Raw genomic sequence first — 23,992 nt, forward strand, 5'->3', positions numbered from 1 at the left:
TTTGCCATTTTGACTTTGTGGCTGTGTTATCTAGGGGAAACCAGACAATAATGGTTAAATATAGCCAAAGATAATGGATATGCTGACAAGGTACGGTAGCCACTAGGCTACCTGCAGCCCATATAATACATAACCCCTCATTGATGATCCCTTATTGTAATCTTTTTTGGAATATTTGAAAGAGATGCTACGCTATCAGCCAAATTTCATGAATATGCATAGCCATCTTGAGACAACTCTGATATAGTGTTTTTTCTCAAAGTTGCCGGGATGTCACGTGTTCTACTTATATCAGTACACTCATAAAAACTTAAGCATTATGGAACTTCTATGGATAAAATAAACGTCACAGAGCAAATAAGACATTCATGCTGGCCAAATTCGAAACTCATTGACCTCCATACAGAAACTCCTTGCTTGGTGGGCGAAAAAACGGCACCTGCTGGAGGGAGACAGATTTTCCGTCAAATTGGGCTACTCCTGTCCTCTTCGTCTGATATATAGCCCTCTGAGTTGTAGGGTTTTGATTAGATGGGTTACACTTTTCGTCAGATTTTCGTAGCAGGTTATTATAATTAACGAAGCAGGTTATAATCATTAGGTTAGGATAGGAAGAGGATTAGACTGAGCTAAAATGCCCCCCAAAATAACTTTGGACAACAATTTGACAAACGCTGTACCCTTTCGAGCCCTGACCGAGTTGTAGGGAAATATGTGTATGGGCGGGGCAAGTCAATCCGGGAAGTTGCTGACCCCCAATGTAACCCTAAAGGATTTCAAACATGGCGGAGGTAGGAAGGAAACTCTAATAAATATCCGGGATAATAAAAATGTTTTAATTTATTTTTATTTATAGAGTTGATTCTGGCGGGTGCACTTCCCAAATGAGAAGCAAAAAATATGTCCTAAAAATACGGAGAAGAGATATACATTTTTAAATGTTAAACTTATCGCGTTTCCATAAGTTGTATTTTTCAAACTTCAGTTTAGCGATGCTGGCTAGCTTCGTAGCTATGCTAAGCTATCTAGCTAAAGTTGGCAGACTGCTAGCGTTAACGTTACCCACTCGAAAATATAGAATTTAATATTTAGAGTGCTATTGTATTTTTTTGACCTGGTGGTATTCTGCATATCGAAAACGAAGCTATGTGGCTAACTATTTGAATAACTAACTTAGCTAGCTAAAGTTAGCTGAGGCAGAGGCTAGCAAATAGCTAACGTTAGCTAGCTAATCATTCATACCTATGTGTCTATATTGTGAGAACAACCCACTTGTTTATCAAAAACGACTTTAGCCATCTCCTGAAATTGATGATATGACTTGTTTCAATTATGGCCTGATCAGAGTTCTCTCCGTGCTAGTACCAGCTAACGTTAGCTACAGTAATGTCTATTCTACCTTGGCGTTGGCCAACAAGGAGCCAGGCATAAGTTTCAGGCGCGCTTTTAGTTTGACTTCCACTTCCATCCACTACCCAGACTGATGATCAGTTTGCTGTATTGTAGGTAGTTCATATTCATGTTTTTGTTCAGGCCTAGGTTGCCTGGAGACGATCTTGACCTCATCCAGAAAACAGCATAATTAACTGACAGTATCTCTGAACCGTATAGCAAAGTTACAGCTACATGTTTTGGCATCAACCGTAATGTGTATCTGGTTGTGATTAATTTTGTTTTGTGTTTTAGCCCTCCGTTGGGAGTACGAGCCCAGGTAAATATTGTTGTATTTACAACTGAGAGAAAGGTGTATGCTCATTGAATTGTTCATTTTAATCCCTCATTAAATCATTAACATGCGTGCTTCTACACCTGCATTGCTTGCTGTTTGGGGTTTTAGGCTGGGTTTCTGTACAGCACTTTGAGATATCAGCTGATGTAAGAAGGGCTTTATAAATACATTTGATTTGAAGTAAAATTGTGCTGAACACACCACGCTAACCACATTTCGATCCACTGTTTTTATGCAAGTAAAGTCATACCATATAAATAATAATCATGACAGCAGTGATGAATCAGTGGGTCCCAAACTGTGGGGCGCACGAGGGGCTGCCAACAATAGGGGTGTGAACAGCTTCCATTTTTTTTATTGGTCACAAACATATATTTAGCAGATGTTATCGTGGGTGTAGCGAAATGCTTGTGTTCCTAGCTCCCAACAGTGCAGTAGTATCTAACAATTCACAACAATACACACATCTAAAAGCAAAAAAAATGAAATTAAGAAATATTTGGGTGAGCAATGTCGGTGTGTCATTGACTAGAATACAGTATATACATATGAAATGAGTAAAGCAGTATGTAAACATTATTAAAGTAACTAGTGTTCCGTTTTTAAAGTGGCCAGTGATTCCATGTCTATGTACATAGGGCAGCAGCCTTTAAGGTGGAAGGCCATCAGACTGCTATTTAACAATCTGATGGCCTTGCGATAGAAGCTGTTTTTCAGTTTCTCAGTCCCAGCTTTGATGCACCTGTCATGGCCTTCTGGATGAGAGTGGGGTGAACAGGCTGTGGCTCAGGTGGTTGATGTTCTTGATAATCGTTTTGGCCTTGCTGTGATGTCCGGTGCTGTAGGCGTCCTGGAGGGCAGGCAGTGTGCCCCCGGTAATGTGTTGGGCAGACCACACCACCCTCTGGAAGGTCCTCCGGTTTGTGTCATGAACAGTGCTTGTGCCCATAGAAATAGATGTGGCGTACGGAGGTGGTGAGAGATGTTCCCCAATGCTGGAAGAGGGGCCTGATTGATGCAGTTTAGGAACCCCTGATAGAAGCAGGAAGTTTCTGTACAATTTTAATAAATACTGACAGATAATTTGTCCATTCGACGTGGTGGGATCTTTTTGTGTCAGTAAAATGTATTTTGCGAGAATAGGCGTTGGAACCTTGGAGTCAAACAATGATATGGTGTGTGGTCCTCCCACTACGAATCGGGAAAGAAACCATACAGTTTATTAGGCTACAGATGAAACAAGTTATGAACTTCTCAGGCTGGTGAAAGTGCAAGGTGATGAGCTTGATGCTCCTTTCCAATAAATATTGAGGTTCTTATTCTGTTGACATGATCGATGCTTGACTGCCATTTGATAATGAAAAATATTCTCGCTCTTAGCCATAACAATCTCATGTAGACTAGCCTACCTGCACTGTATCGGCGAGCTGTTGCCTAGAGTGCACATGCCAAGACCAGAGTAAGCACATTTGCTATTTACCGCAACAGTTTGTGGCTAAACTATCGGTGGAGTTGAAAATGCGATGGAAACGCATTGAACTTTAGCTTTTTAATCAGTATATGAAAATATACATTTAGCAGATTTTTATCTGCAGAATGTCCATTTGGTGGAAACGCACCAATGGTGGGAAAATGTGCGTGCATATTTTCTTTATGCGACTTTTAAAATATTTGCCTGAAAATCTGTCACCAATTGGAAACCTAGCTTATGTCATAATATTGTTTGTTATAAATCATGTAGCACTTTATCAAGTATCTCCTCAGTTTCCCGGTGTGTTTTTTCTTAGGAGGTTCAGCAGACGACTATGAGTTTGATCCTTCAGCAGATATGCTCGTTCACGACTTTGATGACGAACGCACACTGGAAGAGGAGGAGATGCTCGAGGGAGAGACCAACTTCAGCAATGAGATTGATGACCTTGCACGGGTGCGTCTCAACGTAATTTCTTCTTGTGGTTTGAAAGTTATCCAGGGTCCTATTCATTAGGCACTGATCGGAAGAAGATGGACTGAAACAGGGAGGGACTACCCAAACTTGTCCAATAAGAAACACTTGTTTTTTACGTTGCAGAACGTTTTGCTACAGTGAATGCTCTAATGAATACAACCCTGGGAACAGTAACCTTTTAGTTATAGATATAGACTATTTGACCCCTATTATTGTAACGTTATACCAGTGATTTATGTCAGAAGGCAACACTCACATATTGATAATGTGAAGCTAGCTAGTCTGTATGTGCAACAAAAGTTGTTTTTGTTGTTCCATTTGTGCCATAGGAGGGAGAGATGCCCATCCATGAGTTGTTGAGTATGTACGGATACGGCGGTGGTTCCCCTGCAGATGGAGAGGAAGAAGATGAGGAAGACCTAGAGGATGACGAGTTAGAGGATGATGAAGAAGAGGAGGAGGAAGAGGAGCTGGACAATGATGAAAGCAGTAGAAGTACTGGTGAGCTGAAGAGGAGTAAGGTGGGTGCCATAAATCTCCTGAAATAACAGGGAAAGCAATCAACATACTCATAAAGAAGGAATGCTTGTTTGCACCTTATTGCACTAATTTGAATGTTATAAATCAATACTACATATTCTGTAGCCAACGAAGTGTACATACTTAGTCAGAAATGTATACGACACTGAAAAAAAATATAAACGCATCATGTAAAGTGTTAGTCCCATGTTTCATTGGCTGAAATAAAAGATCCCGGACATTTTCCATATGCACAAAAAATGTTGTGCACAATTTGTTTACTACTTTGTTAGTGAGCATTTTTCTTTTGCCAAGATAATCCATCGACCTGACGGGGGGGCACATCAAGAAGCTGATTAAACAGCATGATCATTACACAGGTTCACCTTGTGCTCAGGACAATAAAAGGCGACGTTAAAATATGCAGTTTTGTCACAATACAATGCCACAGATGTCTCATGTTTTGAGGGAGTGTGTAATTGGCATGCTGACTGCAGGAATGTCCACCAGACCTGTTGCCAGAGCATTGACTGTTAATTTCACAACCATAGGCCACCTGCAACATCGTTTTAGAGAATTTGGCAGTACGTCCAACCGGCCTCAACGTTGTGAAGTGGTGGTGGTGGGGTTATGGTATGGGCAGACATAAGCTACGGACAACAAACACAATTGCATTTAATCGATGGAAATTTTAATGCGCAGAGTTACTGGTACGAGATTCTGAGGCCCATTGTCGTGCCATTCATCAGTCGCCACCACCTCATGTTTCAGCATGATAATGCATGGACCCATGTCGTAAGAATCTGTACACAATTCCAAGTGGCTGAAAATGTCCCAATTCTTCCATGGCCTGTGTACTCACCAGACATGTCACCCGTTAAGCATGTTTGGGATGCTCTGGATTGATGTGTACGACAGCGTGTTCCAGTTCCCACCAATAGCCAGCAACTTTGTACAGCCATTGAAGAGTGAGACAACACTCCACAGGCCACAATCAACAGCCTGATCAACTCTATGCGAAGGACATGTGTCATGCTGCATGAGGCAAATGGTGGTCACCAAATACTGACTGGTTTTCTGATTCACACTTCTATTATTTTTTTAAGGTATATGTGACCAACAGATGAATATCTGTATTCCCAGTCATAAAATCCATATCTTGGGGCCATGTGAATTTATTTCAAATTACTGGTTTTGTTATATGAACTGTAAGTCAGTAAAATCTTTGAAATGCGTTTATATTTCTGTTCAGTATAGTTACAAATCTGCTTATGGTATTTAAAATGCTGATCATACTTAAAACATGCACGCATGACTGCTAAATGGCATATATTATTATATAACAGATGCATCTAGGCAGCTTTGATGCTGATTCCAATGTTTCTATGAATGAATGGCAATTTTGTTATTTCACAGGGGCATTTTTGACTGCAATGCACCACTGGTGACTAATCTGTGTGTAACTCCGTGATGTGTGTGTGTTCAGACCGAGAGGGTGAAGATCTCTTCGGGACTGGGGAACGAGAACCAGTTGTCCAACGAGGGTCACACGCGCTCCATCAAATCCCACTGCACGGCAGAGCTGATACGTGGATCACAGAAGCTCAAGTACTTAGAAAGTATGCACCTTTACTTCCATCACGAGCAACGTTTTTTATTTTTTATTCTTGTGTTGGATAGTTTGTGAGATCTTGTTCTATGTGTTTTAACCCAGTGGTTCAAAATGAGAACTAATATGTCTCAGTAACCGGGTTTCCGTCCAACCTTTTTATGTGAGTAAAGTACGTGTAGGATAAACATTTTATCTGCAACAGGCCTTGATGGGAAAAGGCGCATAATGTTTATGCGGATTTTAGAATGTTCGCGTGAAATTCTGTCGCCAATTCGGATGGAAACCTAGCTAGTAAAAAAGAGTCAAAATGCCAAATCTTGTTTCAGATAATGATGCAGAGGAAGAATCAGAAGATGAAGATTATGTCCCTTCTGATGATTGGAAAAAGGTAAATATATTTTTATTATTGTTTAATCATTCGTTAGATATGGTAGTTCTAACCTTAAAGAAATTTTATTAATTTGAAGCACACTTTCGATTCGTGAAACTAAACAATGTTTGTTTGACCTGGACAGGAAATCATGGTTGGTTCCATGTATCAGGCTGAAACGCCCTCTGGCCTTTGTAAATATAAAGACAATGAGAAAGGTAAGGCGTTATGTTTGCAATTACAATGCACTAATTGAGTTCAAGTGAAATATCTTCCAATCACAGAGGTAAATGGGAAGCAAAATTATTTTTTTCCTTCTCTCTTTCTGCCCCTCTCTCTTTGTTCACTCGTGCCAGTATATGAAAATGATGACCAGCTTTTATGGGACCCTGAGTTCCTTCCCGAGGGCAAGGTTCTGGAGTTTTTGACGGAGGCGTCAAAACGAACAGGAGAGGAGAAGGGAGTGGATGCCATCCCTGAGGGATCCCATATCAAAGACAATGAGCAGGTATGAAGACCACCACAGTCGAGCCGACTGGCACACCAAAGAAAAACGATTCGCAACGGAAAACTTTGTTTATTGGAAAAGTTTAAGCCTTCACATTTCACTGTTCCAAAACCTTATGCCACCTACAGTTGAAGTCGGAAGTTTACATACTTAAGTTGGAGTCATTAAAACAATTTTTTCAACCACTCCACACATTTCTTGTTAACAAACTATAGTTTTGGCAAGTCGTTTAGGACATCTAATTATTGTGCATGACACAAGTAATTTTTCCAACAATTGTTTACATACAGATTATTTAACTTGTAATTCACTGTATCACAATTCCAGTGGGTCAGAAGTTTACATAACCTAAGTTGACTGTGCCTTTTAAACAGCTTGGAAAATTCCAGAAAGCAATGCCATGGCTTTAGATGCTTCTGATAGGCTAATTGACATAATTTGAGTCAATTGGAGGTGTACCTGTGGATGTATTTCAAGGCCTAACTTCAAACTCTGTGCCTCTTTGCGTGACATCATGATCAAAAGAAATCAGCCAAGACCTCAGAAATTTTTTTTGTAGACCTCAACAAGTCTGGTTCATCCTTGGAAGCAATTTCCAAACGCCTGAAGGTACCACGTTCATCTGTACAATAGTACACAAGTATAAACACCATGGGACCACACAGCCGTCATTCCGCTCAGGAAGGAGACGTGCTCTGTGTCCTAGAGAAGAACGTTCTTTGGTGCGAAAAGTGCAAATCAATCCCGGAACAACAACAAAGTACCTTGTAAAGATGCTGGAGGAAATAAGTACAAAAGTTTCTATATCCACAGTAAAACGAGTTCTGTATCGACATAACCTGAAAGGCCTCTCGGCAAGGAAGAAGCCACTATTCCAAAACCCCCATAAAAAAGACAGATTGCGGTTTGCAACTGCACATGGGGACAAAGCTCGTACTTTTTGGAGAAATGTCCTCTGGTCTGATGAAACACAAATAGAACTGTTTGGCCATAATGACCATTATGTTTGGAGGAAAAGGGAGAGGCTTGCAAGCCGAAGAACACCATCCCAACCATCAAGCATGGGCGTGGCAGCATCATGTTGTGGGGGTGCTTTGCTGCAGGAGGAACTGGTGCACTTCACAAAATAGATGGCATGATGATGAGGAAGGAAAATGATGTGGCTTTATTGAAGCAACATCTCAAGACATCAGTTAAAGTTAAAGCTTGGTCGCAAATAGGTCTTCCAAATGGACAATGACCCCAAGCATACTTCCAAAGTTGTGGCAAAATGACTTAAGGACAACAAAGTCAAGGTATTGGAGTGGCCATCACAAAGCCCTGACCTCAATGCTATAGAAAATGTGTTGGCATAATGGATAAAGCTTGTGCGAGCAAGGAGGCCTACAAATCTGACTCAGTTACACCAACTCTGTCAGGAGGAATGGGCCAAAATTCACCCAACTTATTGGGTCCTGTGTGGCTCAGTCGGTAGAGCATGGCGCTTGCAACGCCAAGCGTCGTGGGTTCGATTCCCGCTGGGACCACCCATATGTAAAAGTAGTGGCCCCAGCCGACTTGTAAGTCGCTTTGGACAAAAGCGTCTGCTAAATGGGATATATTATTATATTATTATTATTGTGGGAAGCTTGTGGAAGGCTAGCCAAAACGTTTATCCCAAGTTAAACAATTTAAATGCAATGCTACCAAATACTAATCTGACCCACTGGGAATGTGATGAAATAAATAAAAGCTGAAAGAAATCATTCTCTCTACTATTATTCTGATATTTCACATTCTTAAAATAAAGTGGTAATCCTAACTGATCTAAAACAGGGCATTTTTACTAGGATTAAATGTATGGACTTGTGAAAAACTGAGTTTTTAAATGTATTTGGCTAAGGTGTATGTAAACTTCCGACTTCAACTGTACTCAACAAGCAACATTACCATAAAGACTTCAGTATGCACTATTGTCTGTAACCGTCTTCTTTACAATGTTGTTTTTCCACAGGCGCTTTATGAGTTGGTCAGGTGTGAATTTGACACAGAGGAAGCTTTAAGAAGACTGAAGTTTAATGTGAAGGCAGCTAGAGGTAAGACCAGCAGTGAAATTATTTGAACTTTCTCTTGATTTCAGTCAAATATCTGTCATATTTTCTCGTAATTATCTCACCAGGCATGTATGGCTTATTGAAGTATTTTGATGATAAAGGCTTTCCTTGGGTTACTTGTGTCTTGTTCATAGCATCCTACGCCTGGGACCTGTAACATTTTCATGGTTTTTGTGATATTTTATTTGAACGCGGCAGTTGTCATGGTGTTAACTCTTTCCCTCTGTCACAGAAGAGCTGTCTGTGTGGACAGAAGAAGAGTGTCGATATTTTGAGCAAGGACTAAAAGCTTATGGGAAAGACTTTAATTCCATACAAGCCAACAAGGTAAACTATGTTTATCTTAGAGATATCCTGTTATATTTGCTACAGTGTTTGATTGAAAAGTATATTGACATTAAGAATAATACTAATCTTCATGTTGATTTGAGAGTTGCATATGTGTTTTTTTAAAGCAATCAGGGTTGGGGTCAATTCCATTTGAACCTCATTCAAAGGAATCGAAAATCAGTTTATGAATTGAAAAGCTACTCCTACCTTTTCATGTTTTTTTTTTTTTTTTCAATTCACAAATTGCATTTCGACTCATCCATCATAGACTTGACTGGGGAGTTGAAATTGAATTGAGTCCATCTCTGAAAGGCGATGGTAATAATGGCTATCTCGTTGTCTGCTGATATTACATTTTTCAGGTGAGAACTAGGTCAGTAGGAGAATGTGTGGCCTTTTATTACATGTGGAAGAAGTCTGAGCGTTATGATTTCTTTGCACAGCAAACCAGGCTGGGGAAAAGGAAATACAACCTTCACCCTGGGGTCACGTAAGTATTTTCACCAGACTAAGTACTTTTCAAATGCTTTCCCGAATGTTTTAAATATATTTGATTTGTCAACAAATTTGTTACGTTATTCAATATATTATAGATTTTTACTTCCCTGATTTGAGATGTATTTTAAACATATAACGAAGAGAGTATATGGGTCTTTCTATAAATAATGGGGCCAATGTGTGACATTAGGATCACCATTTCAAAACGGGTTGAAACAAAATGAAAAAATATTTGTACGCAGTTCTACATGAATTTAGAGCAATATATGTATTTTATTTTATTTAACCAGGTAGGCAAGTTGAGAACAATATGCGAATTAGCCCATAACTCCACCTTTCCAACATAGGCCTAGGACTATACATCCTTTAAGCAGGGTTCATACAGACATTGGCAAGTCAAACTCAAGGACTTTCAGGGACTTCAATCACTTAATGGTAATTTAAGGACCTCAATGTTATACAATTGTACATATAGGGCCTAATAGAGAACCCCCCCCCCCTCAAAAAGGCCATTACCACTTTAAGAATAACTGATTTTTTTTAGGCATTGCCAATGCATTGATTTTCAAATGATTATTACGTTCTAAAATATGTGAGACTAATATGGACTTGCCTGACTAAATAGATTGGATGCATGCGTGGCGATCTTCCTGTGGCCGACGCAGGCACACACAATAAACCATGAATAGCGGCAGCATTAATCTCACTTTCGCTGTTTTTATAATGAGAAAGCGACCAAAATCTAGCAACCTTTTGTAATAGAAGGATCTGTATGGAAGGCGAAGTTGAAGCCAGCATTAGATGTTGTCGTCCTAATTATAACCTTACATGCTTTTAACGCAACGGAGTAGTGCGAAACCTTTCAAGGAAAGTGGCGGGAAACAAATGAAAGCGTCCACAAAGACGGATCAAAAATGAAATCACAGATAATTATAAGGGAGCATGAGAATTTATAATTTATGACTTTTCAAGCACGAAATTGAGGAAATGTCTGATTTTCAAGGTAGGCCTATTCCAGTACTTGCATTTCTGAATTCAAGTAGACTACTTCAAGCGACTTGTATTGTTTAAAATTGCAGGTGTAACATGGAATCCAACATTTATTTGTCGTGTTATTTAATTACCAGATCATATTGTGAAGTAGGCCACTACTAGGCTGTCATTTGTCATTATACCCTGAATAATTTATAGGAATAGCGTTGGGTGTTGCGCAATAGTCTATCCTACACAGTTGCACCCAGGAGACTTGGGTGTCCAATCCGAGGCACAAAAACAAAAAGGGAAAACATGACCTTATTCCCTTCATACTTTCTCTGTTCAATACAACGAGACCCGGTTGTAAATCAAGCAGACTACAACAGATGAACATCAATTTGCTAGAGATATTAGATCCAACGTGTATCCAGGCGCCACGGTCTTCACCGACGTAACAAATTAGACAAATATTCTTGACAGTCCTTGCGAACACCTTTTTTTCCAGCACTTGGGCTGTGTTGTTGCATTTTGCGTGCGCTATCACAACAACTGTTCGTCACTTGACTGTCATTCAGAAATGTTCACCCCGTAACATGAGACACGAAGCGTTACGTAGTTACACTGGATTTCTGAGATCGCTATACAAAAAGCTGTCTGACAACTAGGTCCAGGGTTCTTACAGGGTTTAAGTTCAATGTCTAATTTAACCGATTGATGCTTAATATATTATATAACAATAACTTATTCTGCCATAAATGCAAGGACAGAAAACAGTTTTGTCACACGATTTTGGTTTTAAATGAATTTGTGAATTGTGTTTAATATAGATGTTTCCCCTTTACAGTGCATGTTGTTACAGCCTGAACTCAAAATTGATTTTCTCGCATCTACACAAAGTACCCCATAATGACAAAGTGAAAACATGTTTTTAGGAATTTTTGCAAATGTATTGAAAATGAAATACAGATCTCATTTTCACACCCCTGAGTCAATGCTTAGTAGAAACACCTTTGGCAGCGAATACAGCTGTGAGACTTTCTGGGTAAGTCTCTTGTTAAGAGCTTTGCACACCTAGATTGTTCAACATTTGCCCACTTATTCTTTTCAAAATTGTACAAGCTCCGTCAAATTGGTTGTTGATCATTGCTAGACTACAATTTTCAGGTCTTGCCATAGATTTTCAAGTAGACTGAAGTCAAAGCTGTAACTCTGTCACTCAAGAACATTCACTGTCTTGGTAAGCAACTCCAGTGTAGATTTGGCCTTGTATTTGAGGTTATTGTCCTACTGAAAGATGAATTCATCTCCCAGTGTCTGGTGGAAAGCAGACTGAACCAGGTTTTCCTCGAGGATGTTGCCTGTGCTTAGATCCATTCCGTTTGTTTTTTATCCTGAAAAACCCCCCAGTCCTTAATGATTACAAGCATAACCATAACATGATGCTGCCACCACTATGCTTGAAAATATGGAGAGTGGTACTCAGTAATGTGTGTAATTGGATTTTTCCCAATATTACTTTAGTGCCTTGTCTGGAATATTTGTATTTGTATTTTGTAAAGCAGGTGTATTCAACACTTTTTCAACAATAAAAAAAATGCAGTGGAACTGGCTTCAAGGTCCAGAGTTGATTTAAGGCTGTACAGGCTTCCTTCTTTTCATTCTGTTATTTTAGGTTAGTATATCACAGCAATTAAACTTTAACTGTTTCAAAGTCACCATTGGCCTCATGGTGAAATCCCTGAGCAGTTTCCTTCCTCTCTGGCAACAGAGTTAGGAAGAAAGCCTGTATCTTTGTAGTGACACGGTGTATTGATACACCACCCAAAGTGTAATTAATAACTTCACCAGGCTCGAAGGGATATTCATTGTCTGCTTTTTTCCCCATCTTTCCCCATCTACCAATAGTTGCCCTTTTTAGCGAGGCATTGGAAAACCTCCCTGGTTTTTGTGGTGGAATCCGTTTGAAATTCACTGCTCTACAGAGGGACCTTACAATTAATTATCTGTATGTCTGGGGTAGTCATTCAAAAATCATGTTTATGTTCGTTTTTACCCGTGAACTTATTTAGGCTCACCACAACAAAGGGGTTGAGTACTTATTGACTCAAGACATTTCAGCGTATTTTTTTATTTGTAAAAAAAATTCAAAAAACATAATTCCACTTTGACATGGGGTATTGTGTTTAGGCCAGTGATGACAAAATCACAACAAAATGTGGAATAAGTTAAGGGGTGCGAAATCCTCACTGGTACCCTAGTTCAGAGAAATACCCATATTCAATTAAATGTAACTTGTCATGAATGGATGTTCCATGTCACTAATACATATTCAAAATGTGTGATAACCTTTGTTTTGTGAACCATACCTACTGTTGACACTGTTCTAGGGGTATTAATCAAATATCCTTTTAACACTATAATGCTGAGCTGATATGTGCTATGCTGGTAGGCTGAAGTTGATGCTGATTGTGTGGTTGGTTGTCTACCCCATGTGTCTCAGGGACTACATGGACCGGCTGCTAGACGAGACGGAGAGTGTCACTTCCAGTCGGGCGGCCTCGCCCCCTCCCACCACCTCAAACAGTAGCACCAGCCACTCTGAGAGGGAGGACGGCAGCAGCAGCCACAACGGTAAGGGAGAAATATACTCAGGGAACATGAAATGCTGTTAAAACGACAGAACATATGTGAATTCTTGTGAAGACCCTACATAATTCATGACGTCAGCAGCTCACTCTTATCTTTCCTCCAATAGGTGTAGTGAGTCATAACTCTGGCTCTGGAGAAGGTTCTCAATCGTCCACGGTGGCGAATGAAGTCAAAGCAGAACCCGCCCAGTCCAACAGGCCCACTGACAACCACCCCTGTCTGGACACTTTCCCTGCTCCCACCGCCTCGGACAATGACTCCAACGACTGCGAGGCGGCGGCCGTTGTGCCCAGCCACAACAGGAACGGCTCCCTGGAGCCCCACCGTGCCGACGGTCACTACGATGAAGACGCGCTCCTCTATGACAGGCCGGCCAAGAGGTGCCGGACGGAGGTGGAGTCACTGGAACAGGGGGAGCCGGAACCCTCCAGAACATCGACGACACTCCAGCAGGAGGACTGATGATAGATGACGACGACCCCTTCTCAGAGGTCAAAGGGCACAGAACCAAACCTTTAAAAACCATGGTCGTATTAATTAGTGCACACGGAAGCAAAACATTTAGCAACGAAAAACAAAAACTAGCGTTTCTTATTGGACAAGTTCAGGTAGTCAACCCCTGTTTCCTTCCATCTGTTTTCGTCCGTTTAGTGGCTAATGAATACGACCCGTACTAACCAACAAACCCAGCTGGGCCACACCAGCAAACGGAGGGAGGGCAGCGGCCTGATTGTAAAGGGGCACAACATAGAGCCCTGCCTCGTCCCCCATCCAGCAAAACCTCCAACGCTCCACACATCCAAAGTACCACAGTTCCTGAACTCCTACCTACTATTACTTCCACCACATAATACTTCATACTGATTCTTCTACTCATTCTCCTTATTCCCTTTTTTGGAGAGACCGATCTCAAATTTGTACGCTCAGTGCTTTTTTCCTATTTGTATTAGAATAAAAATCAGCTGTGATATTTTTTTACGTGAAATATATTTATATTTTTAAAAAAGAAATGTATTATGATTGATGGGTATTTGCTGTCCTAGCCATTTGAAACCAGGAAATCGAAGGGGTTCTATGTAGAGGGTTCTAGGTCTTCGACAGGGCAATAGATAAGCAGGCAGATTGGCGCTGTTGCAGGCACACTGTTGCACTTTCATCCTTTATTTTCTTTTTGTTGATATTGAGTGGTTAACGCAACACTGCTGAACGACACCATTGCTTATTTGAAACTTGATCCCCCATATGCCGTAACCATGGATATTTTTTAATTGCAAGAAATGAACCAATAGGAGTGTCTGTCCCGAGGTTTGTTTGTGTAAAGCGTCTGACATCAGTGATGTCCTGTGGAACGCATTGGTTTGAACGCTTTATTTTTATTTTCTTAGGCTTTCATGTTTTGATTTTTAGACAGTAAGTACACGTGTAAAGTTTGTATAGATTTGTTGTACAATTATACTTTTTGATAACTGTCTAATCTGTCTGTTTTATGGTCTCTCCTTGTTGCTCCGAGCAGAGCTGTTTTAAAGTAGTCATTCTTATTTCCCAGGCCCATTTTTTTCACCTGGTGCATTGACATTTTTTTGCAGCAAGAAGATGTTTGACAATGACTCCATGTTAATGAGAGATGTGCAGTGATGCTTTTTGAAACCGGAGACTGGTACCAGTAATGTTTCTTCTCACCTGCCATTACCTGCAAAGTTTCATGATGGCTCGTTACAAATTGTAATTGAAGAACTTGACTGTAATCTTCAAATGTGAAGGACCTCCATTTAGTTCCAGTGGAGGCTTCTTAATAACAAGACATTGTTTTGAGAACTTTATTTTGTTACAGTAGCCTTTGGTCTACATTCACAAATGGTAAAACAAAATTGTTGATTAAAGTATGTTTTCCTGACAACATGAATTAAAGTGAAGTGTATACCAAGACTGGCTGTGACAACGGTGGCTATATTTAATAAATGTATTCAGACTGGTGACCTGTTATTTCATGATTTTACTGTGGCCTAACTGCAAAATAGGCACTTTAATGATAAATTGATTTGAATTATGTGGGGGAGTTTTCATACATTTTTTATCAGTGTGACAGGAAATTAAACCTAGCAATATTTCAAATGTGCATGTAACCAACATGAGGTTTAAAATGTTGGACTGTACAATGTTGAACATAGTAAAAAAAAAAAAAAGGAAAAGCGCTTTGCTTAGAAATTAGGTTCGCAAAAACATTTTTGAATAAACAGGTCGAGAATCAGAGGCACATTGCAGAACCGACAAAATGCAATTTCCCAGAAGAGATAGCATTCATGCTAAACACTGTAGATGTTGGCTCAAGAGGAAAAAACATTTACAGTACTATGAGTCTTATTGAATTCCAGCCATAGTTACTGCATTTAGTTGATTAGGCACAAATCTTCAATAACACTGATTCAGTCTTGCTGATGATGATTAAGAATATGTTGAAATAGTGGCCAAAGGTAAATAAATGTCCAACATACACATACGTCTTACAAAGTTCAGCTCCAACCTTCCACTGGCACCCCCATTAAGGTTTTTCTGTTGAAATGACAAAGAAACGTTTCAGAAATGTCCATAATGTGAAATTATGAATATTAATATGGCCATATAAATAGAATAGCATTAACTATGGACCAAATCTAGGATTTCCAGCACAGGCCTTTTTGCTATGCCAAGTATCAGCCAATGGGAAAGTTGAACAGCTGTTTTTAAATCGAACATACTTTACATAACAGTACCATTTGGAGAAGAAAATAAAACATCTGTCAAAAATGAACAACAATACCAAGTCCATTTGTTTTCACACACACGATTTCTAATCTAATTTTCCTGGCTAATCTTTTCACTTTGCTTACTTGATTGTTCATCTGTGAATGTGATGTAGGAGTACACCAGACTGCCAGCAATGCTAGGGAGACAAAGAGAAGGATGCTCAAATTAAACTCTCACGGCATCTCTTCAGTCAATGACATAAGGAGAAAAAAAACATCACACTTCAGTATATGGGGCAGAGACCTGTCAGTAGCAAGAGTCGGAAGTAGAAAAGAGAAGGTCCGTACTTTCAGAATTAAGCCGAACGAAGAACGTTCATTTACCTGATGTTTAATCCAATGAAGTTGACCCAGGTGAAAATATAGTCTCCGCCAAAGACCATACCAAGATAAGTGACTAAAATATTCTGTGGAAAGAAGTAAAACAGCAGTCAATACTTTAGTCAGGACAGTGTAGAACTACGTAAATGCTGTAAATGTAGTGTTGTAGTGATAAAGAAACAACAGTGATGGCTCACTTTAATACAGCCCACTATGGTGGTGGTCAATGCAGAGTTATGCTGAGTGCAAAGCACAATGGAGTACATTAAAACAAAGCTGCCAAAACAGAGAACAAAAGACGCTATGAATTAATAATCCGTATATAATAATGATCTTTGTTAAACATGACTTATTTCATTCTGAAGCAATGTTGACACTAATTGCGGTTGAAAATGTTGTGAGGCTTCTAAAAATAAAAAATAAACTCTATGACTACTGAATTGTCCAACAATTATTCTTATAACAAGACTACAATGCACAATATTAAAACTATTGTACAATGAATCACTCGTCCCAGACCATTATCGCAGTGAAATCTGATACCAGGGATACAGTGCATTCAGAAAGTACTCAGACCCGTTGACTTTTTCCACATGCTGTTACGTTACAGCCTTATTCTCAAGCGACACACAATGCCCCATAATGAGAATGCGAAAAACAGTTTTTTGGAAATGTATTAAAAAACAGAAATACCTTATTTACATAAATATTCAGACCCTTTGCTATGAGACTCGAGATTGAGCTCAGGTGCATCCTGTTTCCATTGATCATCCTTGATATGTTTCTACAACTTGATTGGAGTCCATGTGTGGTACAGTCAATTGATTGGACATGATTTGGAAAGGCACACACACCTGTCTATATAAGGTCCCCCAGTTGACAGTCCATGTCAGAGCAAAAACCAAGCCATGAGGTCAAAGGAATTGTCTGTAGAGTTCCGTGACCGGATTGTGTCAAGGCACAGATCTGGGGGAAGGGTACCAAAACATTTCTGCAGCATTGAAGGTCCCCCAAGAACACAGTGGCCTCCATCATTCTTACATGAAAGAAGTTTGGAACCACCAAGACTTCCTTTCGCTGGCCGCCCGGCTAAACTGAGCAATCAGGGGAGAAGGGCCTTGGTCAGGGAGGTAACCAAGAACCCGATGGTCACTGACAGAGCTCTAGAGTTCCTCTGTGGAGATGGGAGAACCTTCCAGAAGGACAACCATCTCTGTAGCACTCCACCAATCAGGCCTTGATGGTAGAGTGCCCAGATGGAAACTATTCCTCAGTAAAAAGGTACGACAGCCCGCTTGGAGTTTGCCAAAAGGCACCTAAAGGACTCTCAGACCATGAGAAACATGATTCTCTGGTCTGATGAAGCCAAGATCGAACTCTTTGGCCTGAAAGCCAAGCGTCACGTCTGGAAACCGGCAGGGACTGGGAGACTAGTAAGGATTGAAGGAAAGATGAACGGAGCAAAGTACAGCGAGATACTTGATGAAAACCTGCTCCAGAGCACTCAGGACCTCTAACTACAGCAAAGGTTCACCTTCCAACAGGACAACGACCCTAAACACAGCCAAGACAACGCAGGAGTGGCTTCGGAACAAGTCTCGGAATGTCCTTGAGTGATCCAGCCAGAGCCCAGTCTTGAACCCAATCGAATATCTCTGGAGAGGTCTGAAAACAGCTGTGCAGCGACGCTCCCCATCCAACCAGACAGAGCTTGAGAGGATCTACAGAGGAGAATGGGAGAAACCCCCCAAATACAGGTGTGCCAAGATTTTAGCGTCATACCCAAGAAGACTCAAGGCCGTAATTCCTGCCAAAGGGGCCTCAAGAAAGTAAAGGGTCTGAATGCTGTGATGTGATATTTTTGGAACTTTTTTTAAACATTTTCAAAAAATGTCTAAAAACCTGTTTTTGCTTTGTTATTATGGGATATTGTATGTACATTGAAGGAGAAAACTATTTCAGCAATTTTTAAACAAGGCTGTAATGTAACAAAATTTGGGAAAAGTCAAGGGTTCTGAATACTTTCCAAATGTTATGAAAATATCAATAACCTCACCCCATAACACAGGAAAGCACAAACTGGAACAAAAACAGCATGTCCGACCACCCTTCAAACTCCAATGCCTTGGATAGAAACAGGAGAAACACCACAAACGTGGGGTCAGTTAAAAGGGTAACAACAATAGCCAGTAGATGTTTTTCACAGCACATAAGTTACACACAAACATGGTATGCAACGCACACGAACAACAGCCTCTTACCATTTGTAGATCCCCGGCGAAATGTGCATATGCCACTGTAGGGATGATCATAAATAAAGCGTTGTAATAGAGCAGTCCATATTTGCCAAGCTCCTATGAACACATACATACAAGTGGGAAAAAAAACATTAACACAACACACAATGGCAATACTTCAATGGAGAGACCCAAAGGGGCTGAGGGTATCAAATTGACACGGAATGAGTTGTCCAAGTCTGTTGTTATATCAATGTGTGTGTGGACACACCGGACCACATTGTTTATAGATATACTGTACAGAAGTCATGAAGTGTCTCAATCGGGTGCACACAACATAAAACATGAGTACCTGTACTGTAAATATACAGTGGGGTGGCCTCTCCCCATCTTTTATTATGCTCTAATACAAATACAGAGGAACAAGTCAAGTATTCACAACAACAACAAAAAAAACTGTTGGCCACTTACCTTGGAGTCAAGTTTCTGCTTCACATAGGCCCCATTGGCTGCAGTCAGAACATTGTTGAGCATTATGAAAACATAGCCTTGAAGATCAAAGGCCAAATCCGTGCTGTAAACAGATTTTTACCAAATGAGAGATGTTTTTTGTTTGTTCATTCCTTTCATGCATTTCCACACTAAATGGGGACAATTCCCTTTTCAACAGTTTAACTACATACTAGAGACTTTGCAATGGTAAACTGAACCTGCCGGGTTCAGACGCGCTTAAAGCAATCTGGCCTCGGCACCCTAAGAGCAAGCAAACAAGTCAAATTCTTACCTCGCAGCTACAAAGGCTCCAAAGATCATGGCAAACACGGTTGCCTTGATAGGCCCAGAGAATGTCTTTCTGTGGGGAATGAAACATGTTATTCACCCAATGAAAAAAATCTAATGCAATCTTATTTTGAAATGTCCAATTTTGGTTTCTAATATTTGAAGAGAACTTACTTCAGTAGGATCCCCTCGGCCAACATGGTTAACAAAATAGAGAATCTTCTTAAAACTGTAAACATGGGTAAACTGGAAGAGGATAAAGGATACATGCAATCATACCACTGTGTTCTTTATGAGTGATTCCTCATGAAACCAGGACAACATTAAAAATACCACGATTAAGATTTTCACTAAATTAAATCCATAGAATGGTCCATCGGAGGAAGTACTGTTGATATATTTGACAATTGTATCTAACGGCATAATTCAGAAATAATTGATCTACGTTGGTATATTTATGACATTTTGGTCTTACCCAGGCCTCCTTTAAGTGTGTAGGTGCTGCAAAGCAAACATTGACACCTGCTCTGTAATATGGCATATCAAAGTTCCAAAGCTACTTTCAGAGTTATGATCCAATTTGTTAGCATTACCCACAGAGTGAATGTGAAAATGGATTCAAAATGTTCACCCTCTTGCTGGTGATTAGCAGGATGTGCAATGATACAAGTAAAAGGAGAGCTGTGATTGCCTACTATGCCAATGTCTGTGTATAAAATGGGCCATAACAATAAAACTCGCTGAGATCCCACTCTGGAACTTTGATATTCCCATAGAGTATATTCTGTTCAGCAATATATTGAAAAATATGCCAAATCCAAAATGTTTTTTTTTTTTTTTTAAATATTCATGTTTATTTTTTCATATTCATAAATTAATGTACAAAACAAAAATGCTATTGAAATCAAAAAAATACTCATACCACAGAGCAATTGGTAAAGCTTCATATGAACCAATTTCTGCTTTGTAGCATCTACAAATTAAACATTATGGAGTCTTAAAGGAGGCCTCGGTAAGGCCAAAATGTTATTAATGAAATTCGGCATACAGTATTTATTACTTCTCAATTATGCTTTTAGATACAAATGTCAACAATCTTTCCTACAAAGGACAATTTCAGTTTTTTATACCTCTTTTCTCCCCAATTTTGTGGTATCCAATTGGTAGTTACAGTCTTGTCCCATCGCTGCAACTCCCGTATGGACTCCGGAGAGGCGAAGGTCGAGAGCCGTACGTCCTCCAAAAAAACAACCCAACCAAGCCGCACTGCTTCTTGACACAATGCCCACTTAACCCGGAAGCCAGCCACACCAATGTGTTGGAGGAAACACCGTACACCTGGCGACCGTGTCAGCATGAATTGCGCGTGGTCCGCCACAGGATTCGCTAGTGCCCGATGGGACAAGGACATCTCTGCCGGCCAAACCCTCCCATAACCCGGACGACGCTGGGCCAATTGTGCGCCGCCCCATGGGTCTCCCGGTCGCGGTCGGCTGCGACAGAGCCTGGACCCAAACCCAGAATCTCTAGTGGCATAACTACCACTGCGATGCAGTGCCTTAGACCACTGCGCCACTAGGGAGGCATACAAACGACTATTCTATGGGTTACATTTAGCAAAAATCCCCTAAATCATGGCCTTCTTTGTCCTGATTTAGTGAGGAATCACTCTTTATTTCTATGATATGAAGCATAAATGGTGAATATTCCATATCAGGGTCAATGAAGAAGAAAGACATCATACTTGAGTCGCTTGGTTCCTAGAAGTCCTGATACCTGATTCCCAACATACAGAAGCGGTAGGGGAAACATCTGCAAAGACAGAATAAAAGTCTACTGTAGACACAGTAGTTCATCATGTTGAAACAGGCACACGGTTTCCATTGTCTGATGCAAGACTCGGTGTACAATCTACTCCCGAGAGAATCCATTGTCTATCTACTTCTGAGAGGGTCTATGGTGAGGAAAACAAAATACAGCTTGGGGCTATGTCCCGCCCACTTGACATTTTCACCAATGACTGTTTTAGACATTAGGTTGTATGTAAGTCAAAGCAACGGAAGGGCCATTTAAACTGTAAAATTGAGCTCCCTTCAGCTTGAATGATGGGTTATATGGTGCATCTGGAAATGTAAGCAACAAAATGTATATGTACAATAGATTGTAATAGTACGCTGCTGATATAGAAAAGAATCGTCCTTTCACCTTGTTTGGGATGCTCCTGTCCAAACCTGGAAACGTGATGACACCTATTGCCTTTGCAGCTCCTAGTACTAGTACTGTAGCCAGCATCTGGGAAAAAAATGTTATGTAATAAACCTTTTATATACAACTCAATTGATGTAACTCATGAAGCGCATACTTACTTGACCGATCCCAACACATGTTGATGAGGGGAATCTGCAAACAAAAATTATTAAAATGTGACTTTAGCAAATGCATACAGTATGACAAAGTAGGCTCCTATCATAACTATTATGGCCAGTATCAGAGGAAATTCCCATAGACTAATAGTACCATGTAGGAATAAAGGCAGTTCTTTGGCAATAAAACATTACAGCTATTTTATTCAGGGTAAAATAATAATCACAATGACAAGTTTGACATTCAAAGCAGTCAGTGTTTCTCTACATCTGTGGTCAGCAAAAATCTTTCAATAATGTTTAATACTGTGAAAGTAAAGTACCAGTCAAAAGTTTGGACACCTACTCATTCAAGGGTTTTTATTTATTTGTACTGTTTTCTACATTGTAGAATAATAGTGAAGACAACAAAACTATGAAATAACACATCGAATCATGTAGTAACCTAAAAAAAGTGTTAAAATATATTTATATTTGAGATTCTTCAAAGTAGCCACCCTTTGTCTTGATGACAGCTTTGCACACTCTTGGCATTCTCTCAACCAGCTTCACCTGGAATGTTTTTCCAACCATCTTGGAGTTCCCAAATATGATGAGCACTTGTTGGCTGCTTTTCCTTCACTCTGCGGTCCAACTCATTCCAAACCATCGCAATTGGGTTGAGTTCGGGTGATTCTGGAGGCCAGGCCATCTGCTGCAGCACTCCATCACTCTTCTTCTTGGACAAATAGCCCTTACACAGCCTGGAGGTGTGCTGGGTCATTGTCCTGTTGAAAAACAAATGATAGTCCCACTAAGTGAAAACCAGATGGGATGGCGCATTGCTGCAGAATTCTGTGGTAGTCATGCTGGTTAAGTGTGCCGTGAATTCTAAATAAATCACAGACAGTGTCACCAGAAAAGCACTATCACAACTCCTCCTCCATGTTTTATGGTGGGAACCACACGTGGCGATCCGTTCACCTACTCTGTGTCGCACAAAGACATAGCGGTTGGAACCAAAGATCTAACCAATGAACCAGACTCATCAGCCCAAAGGACAGATTTCCATCGGCCTAATGTCCATTGCTCATGTTTCTTGGCCCAAGCAAGTCCTCTTATTCGTGTCCTTTAGTAGTGGTTTCTTTGCAGCAATTCTACCATGAAGGCCTGATTCACACAGTCTCCTCTGAACAGTTGATGTTGAGATGTGTCTGTTACTTGAACTCTGAAGCATTTATTTGGGCTGCAATTTCTGAGGCTGGTAACTCTACTGAACTTATCTTGTGCAGCAAAGGTAACTCTGGGGCTTCCTTTCCTGTGGTGGTCCTCATTGAGAGTCACTTTCATCATAGTGCTTTATGTTTTTTGCGACTGCACTTGAAGAAACTTTCAAAGTCCTTGAAATGTTCCAGATTGACTGACCTTCATGTCTTAAAGTAATGATGGACTGTTGTTTCTCTTTGCTTATTTGAGCTGTTCTTGGCATAATGTGGACTTGGTCTTTCACCAAATAGGGCTATCTTCTGTATACCACCCATACCTCGTCACAACACAACTGATTGGCTCAAATGCATTAAGAAGGAAAGAAATTCTACAAATTAACTTTTAACAAGGCACCCCCTGTTAATTGAAATGTATTCCAGGTGACCACCTCATGAAGCTGGTTGAGAGAGAATGCCAAGAGTGTGCAAAGCTGTCATCAAGGTGGCTACTATGAAGAATCTCAAATATAAAATAAAATGTTGATTCGTTTAACACTTTTTTGGTTACAACATGATTCCATGTGTTATTTCATAGTTTTGTTGTCTTTGCTATTTTCTACAATGTAGAAAATACAACAAAAACAAACTTTTGACTGCATGTGTAAAACAGCTTTATGCCACCCAACATTCAACTACATTGATGTTGGTACCCCCGAGACCAAGTAAGCAAACAAACACACTCTGTTTTTTAGCACTGTCATTAGTGTCCAAAGTCCAACCAACTGTCCATGCATAGACTACTGTGGGCATACCTGTAATTGGTGAGGACGCTTTTGTTCACAACAACGATTAAAAACGAGCTCAGACCGTAAAATCCGGCAGCGAAAAGCTTCAGGAATACGGCTGACCTCCCGCTCGTCATCCCTTTACTGTCATTCTTGGATACTGAGCTTTTATCCGAGGTTTTCCCTTCAATTTGCACATGTTGACGTTTCCGAACTTCCGCCATAATTCACCAAATACTACGTCATGACGATGTCAGAGGGGTTGTCTTCCAATGCGAAGGTGATAAACATTGGGCTCGTTTGAGTAG

At 40.3% G+C, this 23,992-nt stretch overlaps 2 protein-coding genes across 4 annotated transcripts; one reads left to right on the forward strand and one right to left on the reverse strand.

Annotated features, from left to right (window-relative positions):
* Positions 1-729: 729 nt before the first annotated feature.
* On the forward strand, positions 730-15,204 carry LOC135516946 (mesoderm induction early response protein 1-like). 3 transcript variants are annotated; one of them, XM_064941008.1, is made up of 13 exons: positions 730-791; positions 1,687-1,711; positions 3,517-3,656; positions 4,007-4,198; positions 5,683-5,815; positions 6,135-6,196; positions 6,324-6,396; positions 6,535-6,686; positions 8,680-8,761; positions 9,012-9,106; positions 9,472-9,599; positions 13,083-13,213; positions 13,338-15,204. In XM_064941008.1, the coding sequence occupies exons 1-13, from the start codon at positions 783-785 to the stop codon at positions 13,691-13,693; spliced, it is 1,578 nt and encodes a 525-aa protein (XP_064797080.1). In that variant the 5' UTR covers positions 730-782; the 3' UTR covers positions 13,694-15,204. The 3 variants fall into 3 exon arrangements, with proteins under 3 accessions (XP_064797080.1, XP_064797090.1, XP_064797085.1); XM_064941018.1 differs by having other exon boundaries at positions 9,553-9,599; XM_064941013.1 differs by having other exon boundaries at positions 9,015-9,106.
* Positions 15,035-23,941, reverse strand: LOC135516968 (nucleotide sugar transporter SLC35D2-like). Its single transcript, XM_064941026.1, has 13 exons — positions 23,712-23,941; positions 21,719-21,752; positions 21,558-21,644; positions 21,097-21,164; positions 19,527-19,598; positions 19,357-19,425; positions 19,044-19,146; positions 18,597-18,689; positions 18,392-18,459; positions 16,533-16,611; positions 16,339-16,421; positions 16,099-16,151; positions 15,035-15,781 (listed from the first exon to the last, which is right to left on the reverse strand). Exons 1-13 carry the CDS (start codon positions 23,906-23,908, stop codon positions 15,771-15,773), a joined length of 1,017 nt encoding a protein of 338 aa, XP_064797098.1. The 5' UTR covers positions 23,909-23,941; the 3' UTR covers positions 15,035-15,770.
* Between the last annotated feature and the right edge of the window lie 51 nt (positions 23,942-23,992).

This window comes from Oncorhynchus masou, chromosome 3 (genome assembly GCF_036934945.1).
Source record: "Oncorhynchus masou masou isolate Uvic2021 chromosome 3, UVic_Omas_1.1, whole genome shotgun sequence".
NCBI classification, from domain to species: domain Eukaryota; kingdom Metazoa; phylum Chordata; class Actinopteri; order Salmoniformes; family Salmonidae; genus Oncorhynchus; species Oncorhynchus masou.

What these genes read in the sequence shown, in the direction of transcription:
- LOC135516968 (XM_064941026.1), bottom strand. Translation starts at nt 23,908, where the DNA reads ATGGCGGAAGTTCGGAAACGTCAACATGTGCAAATTGAAGGGAAAACC. An exon ending in AGCGTCCTCACCAATTACAG is followed by an intron (nt 21,753 to 23,711) that starts GTATGCCCACAG and finishes TTTTGTTTGCAG; the next exon opens with ATTCCCCTCATCAACATGTG. An exon ending in CCATAGTGGGCTGTATTAAA is followed by an intron (nt 16,422 to 16,532) that starts GTGAGCCATCAC and finishes TTCTTTCCACAG; the next exon opens with AATATTTTAGTCACTTATCT.
- LOC135516946 (XM_064941008.1), top strand. An exon ending in AGATTGATGACCTTGCACGG is followed by an intron (nt 3,657 to 4,006) that starts GTGCGTCTCAAC and finishes TTTGTGCCATAG; the next exon opens with GAGGGAGAGATGCCCATCCA. An exon ending in TAATGTGAAGGCAGCTAGAG is followed by an intron (nt 8,762 to 9,011) that starts GTAAGACCAGCA and finishes CCTCTGTCACAG; the next exon opens with AAGAGCTGTCTGTGTGGACA.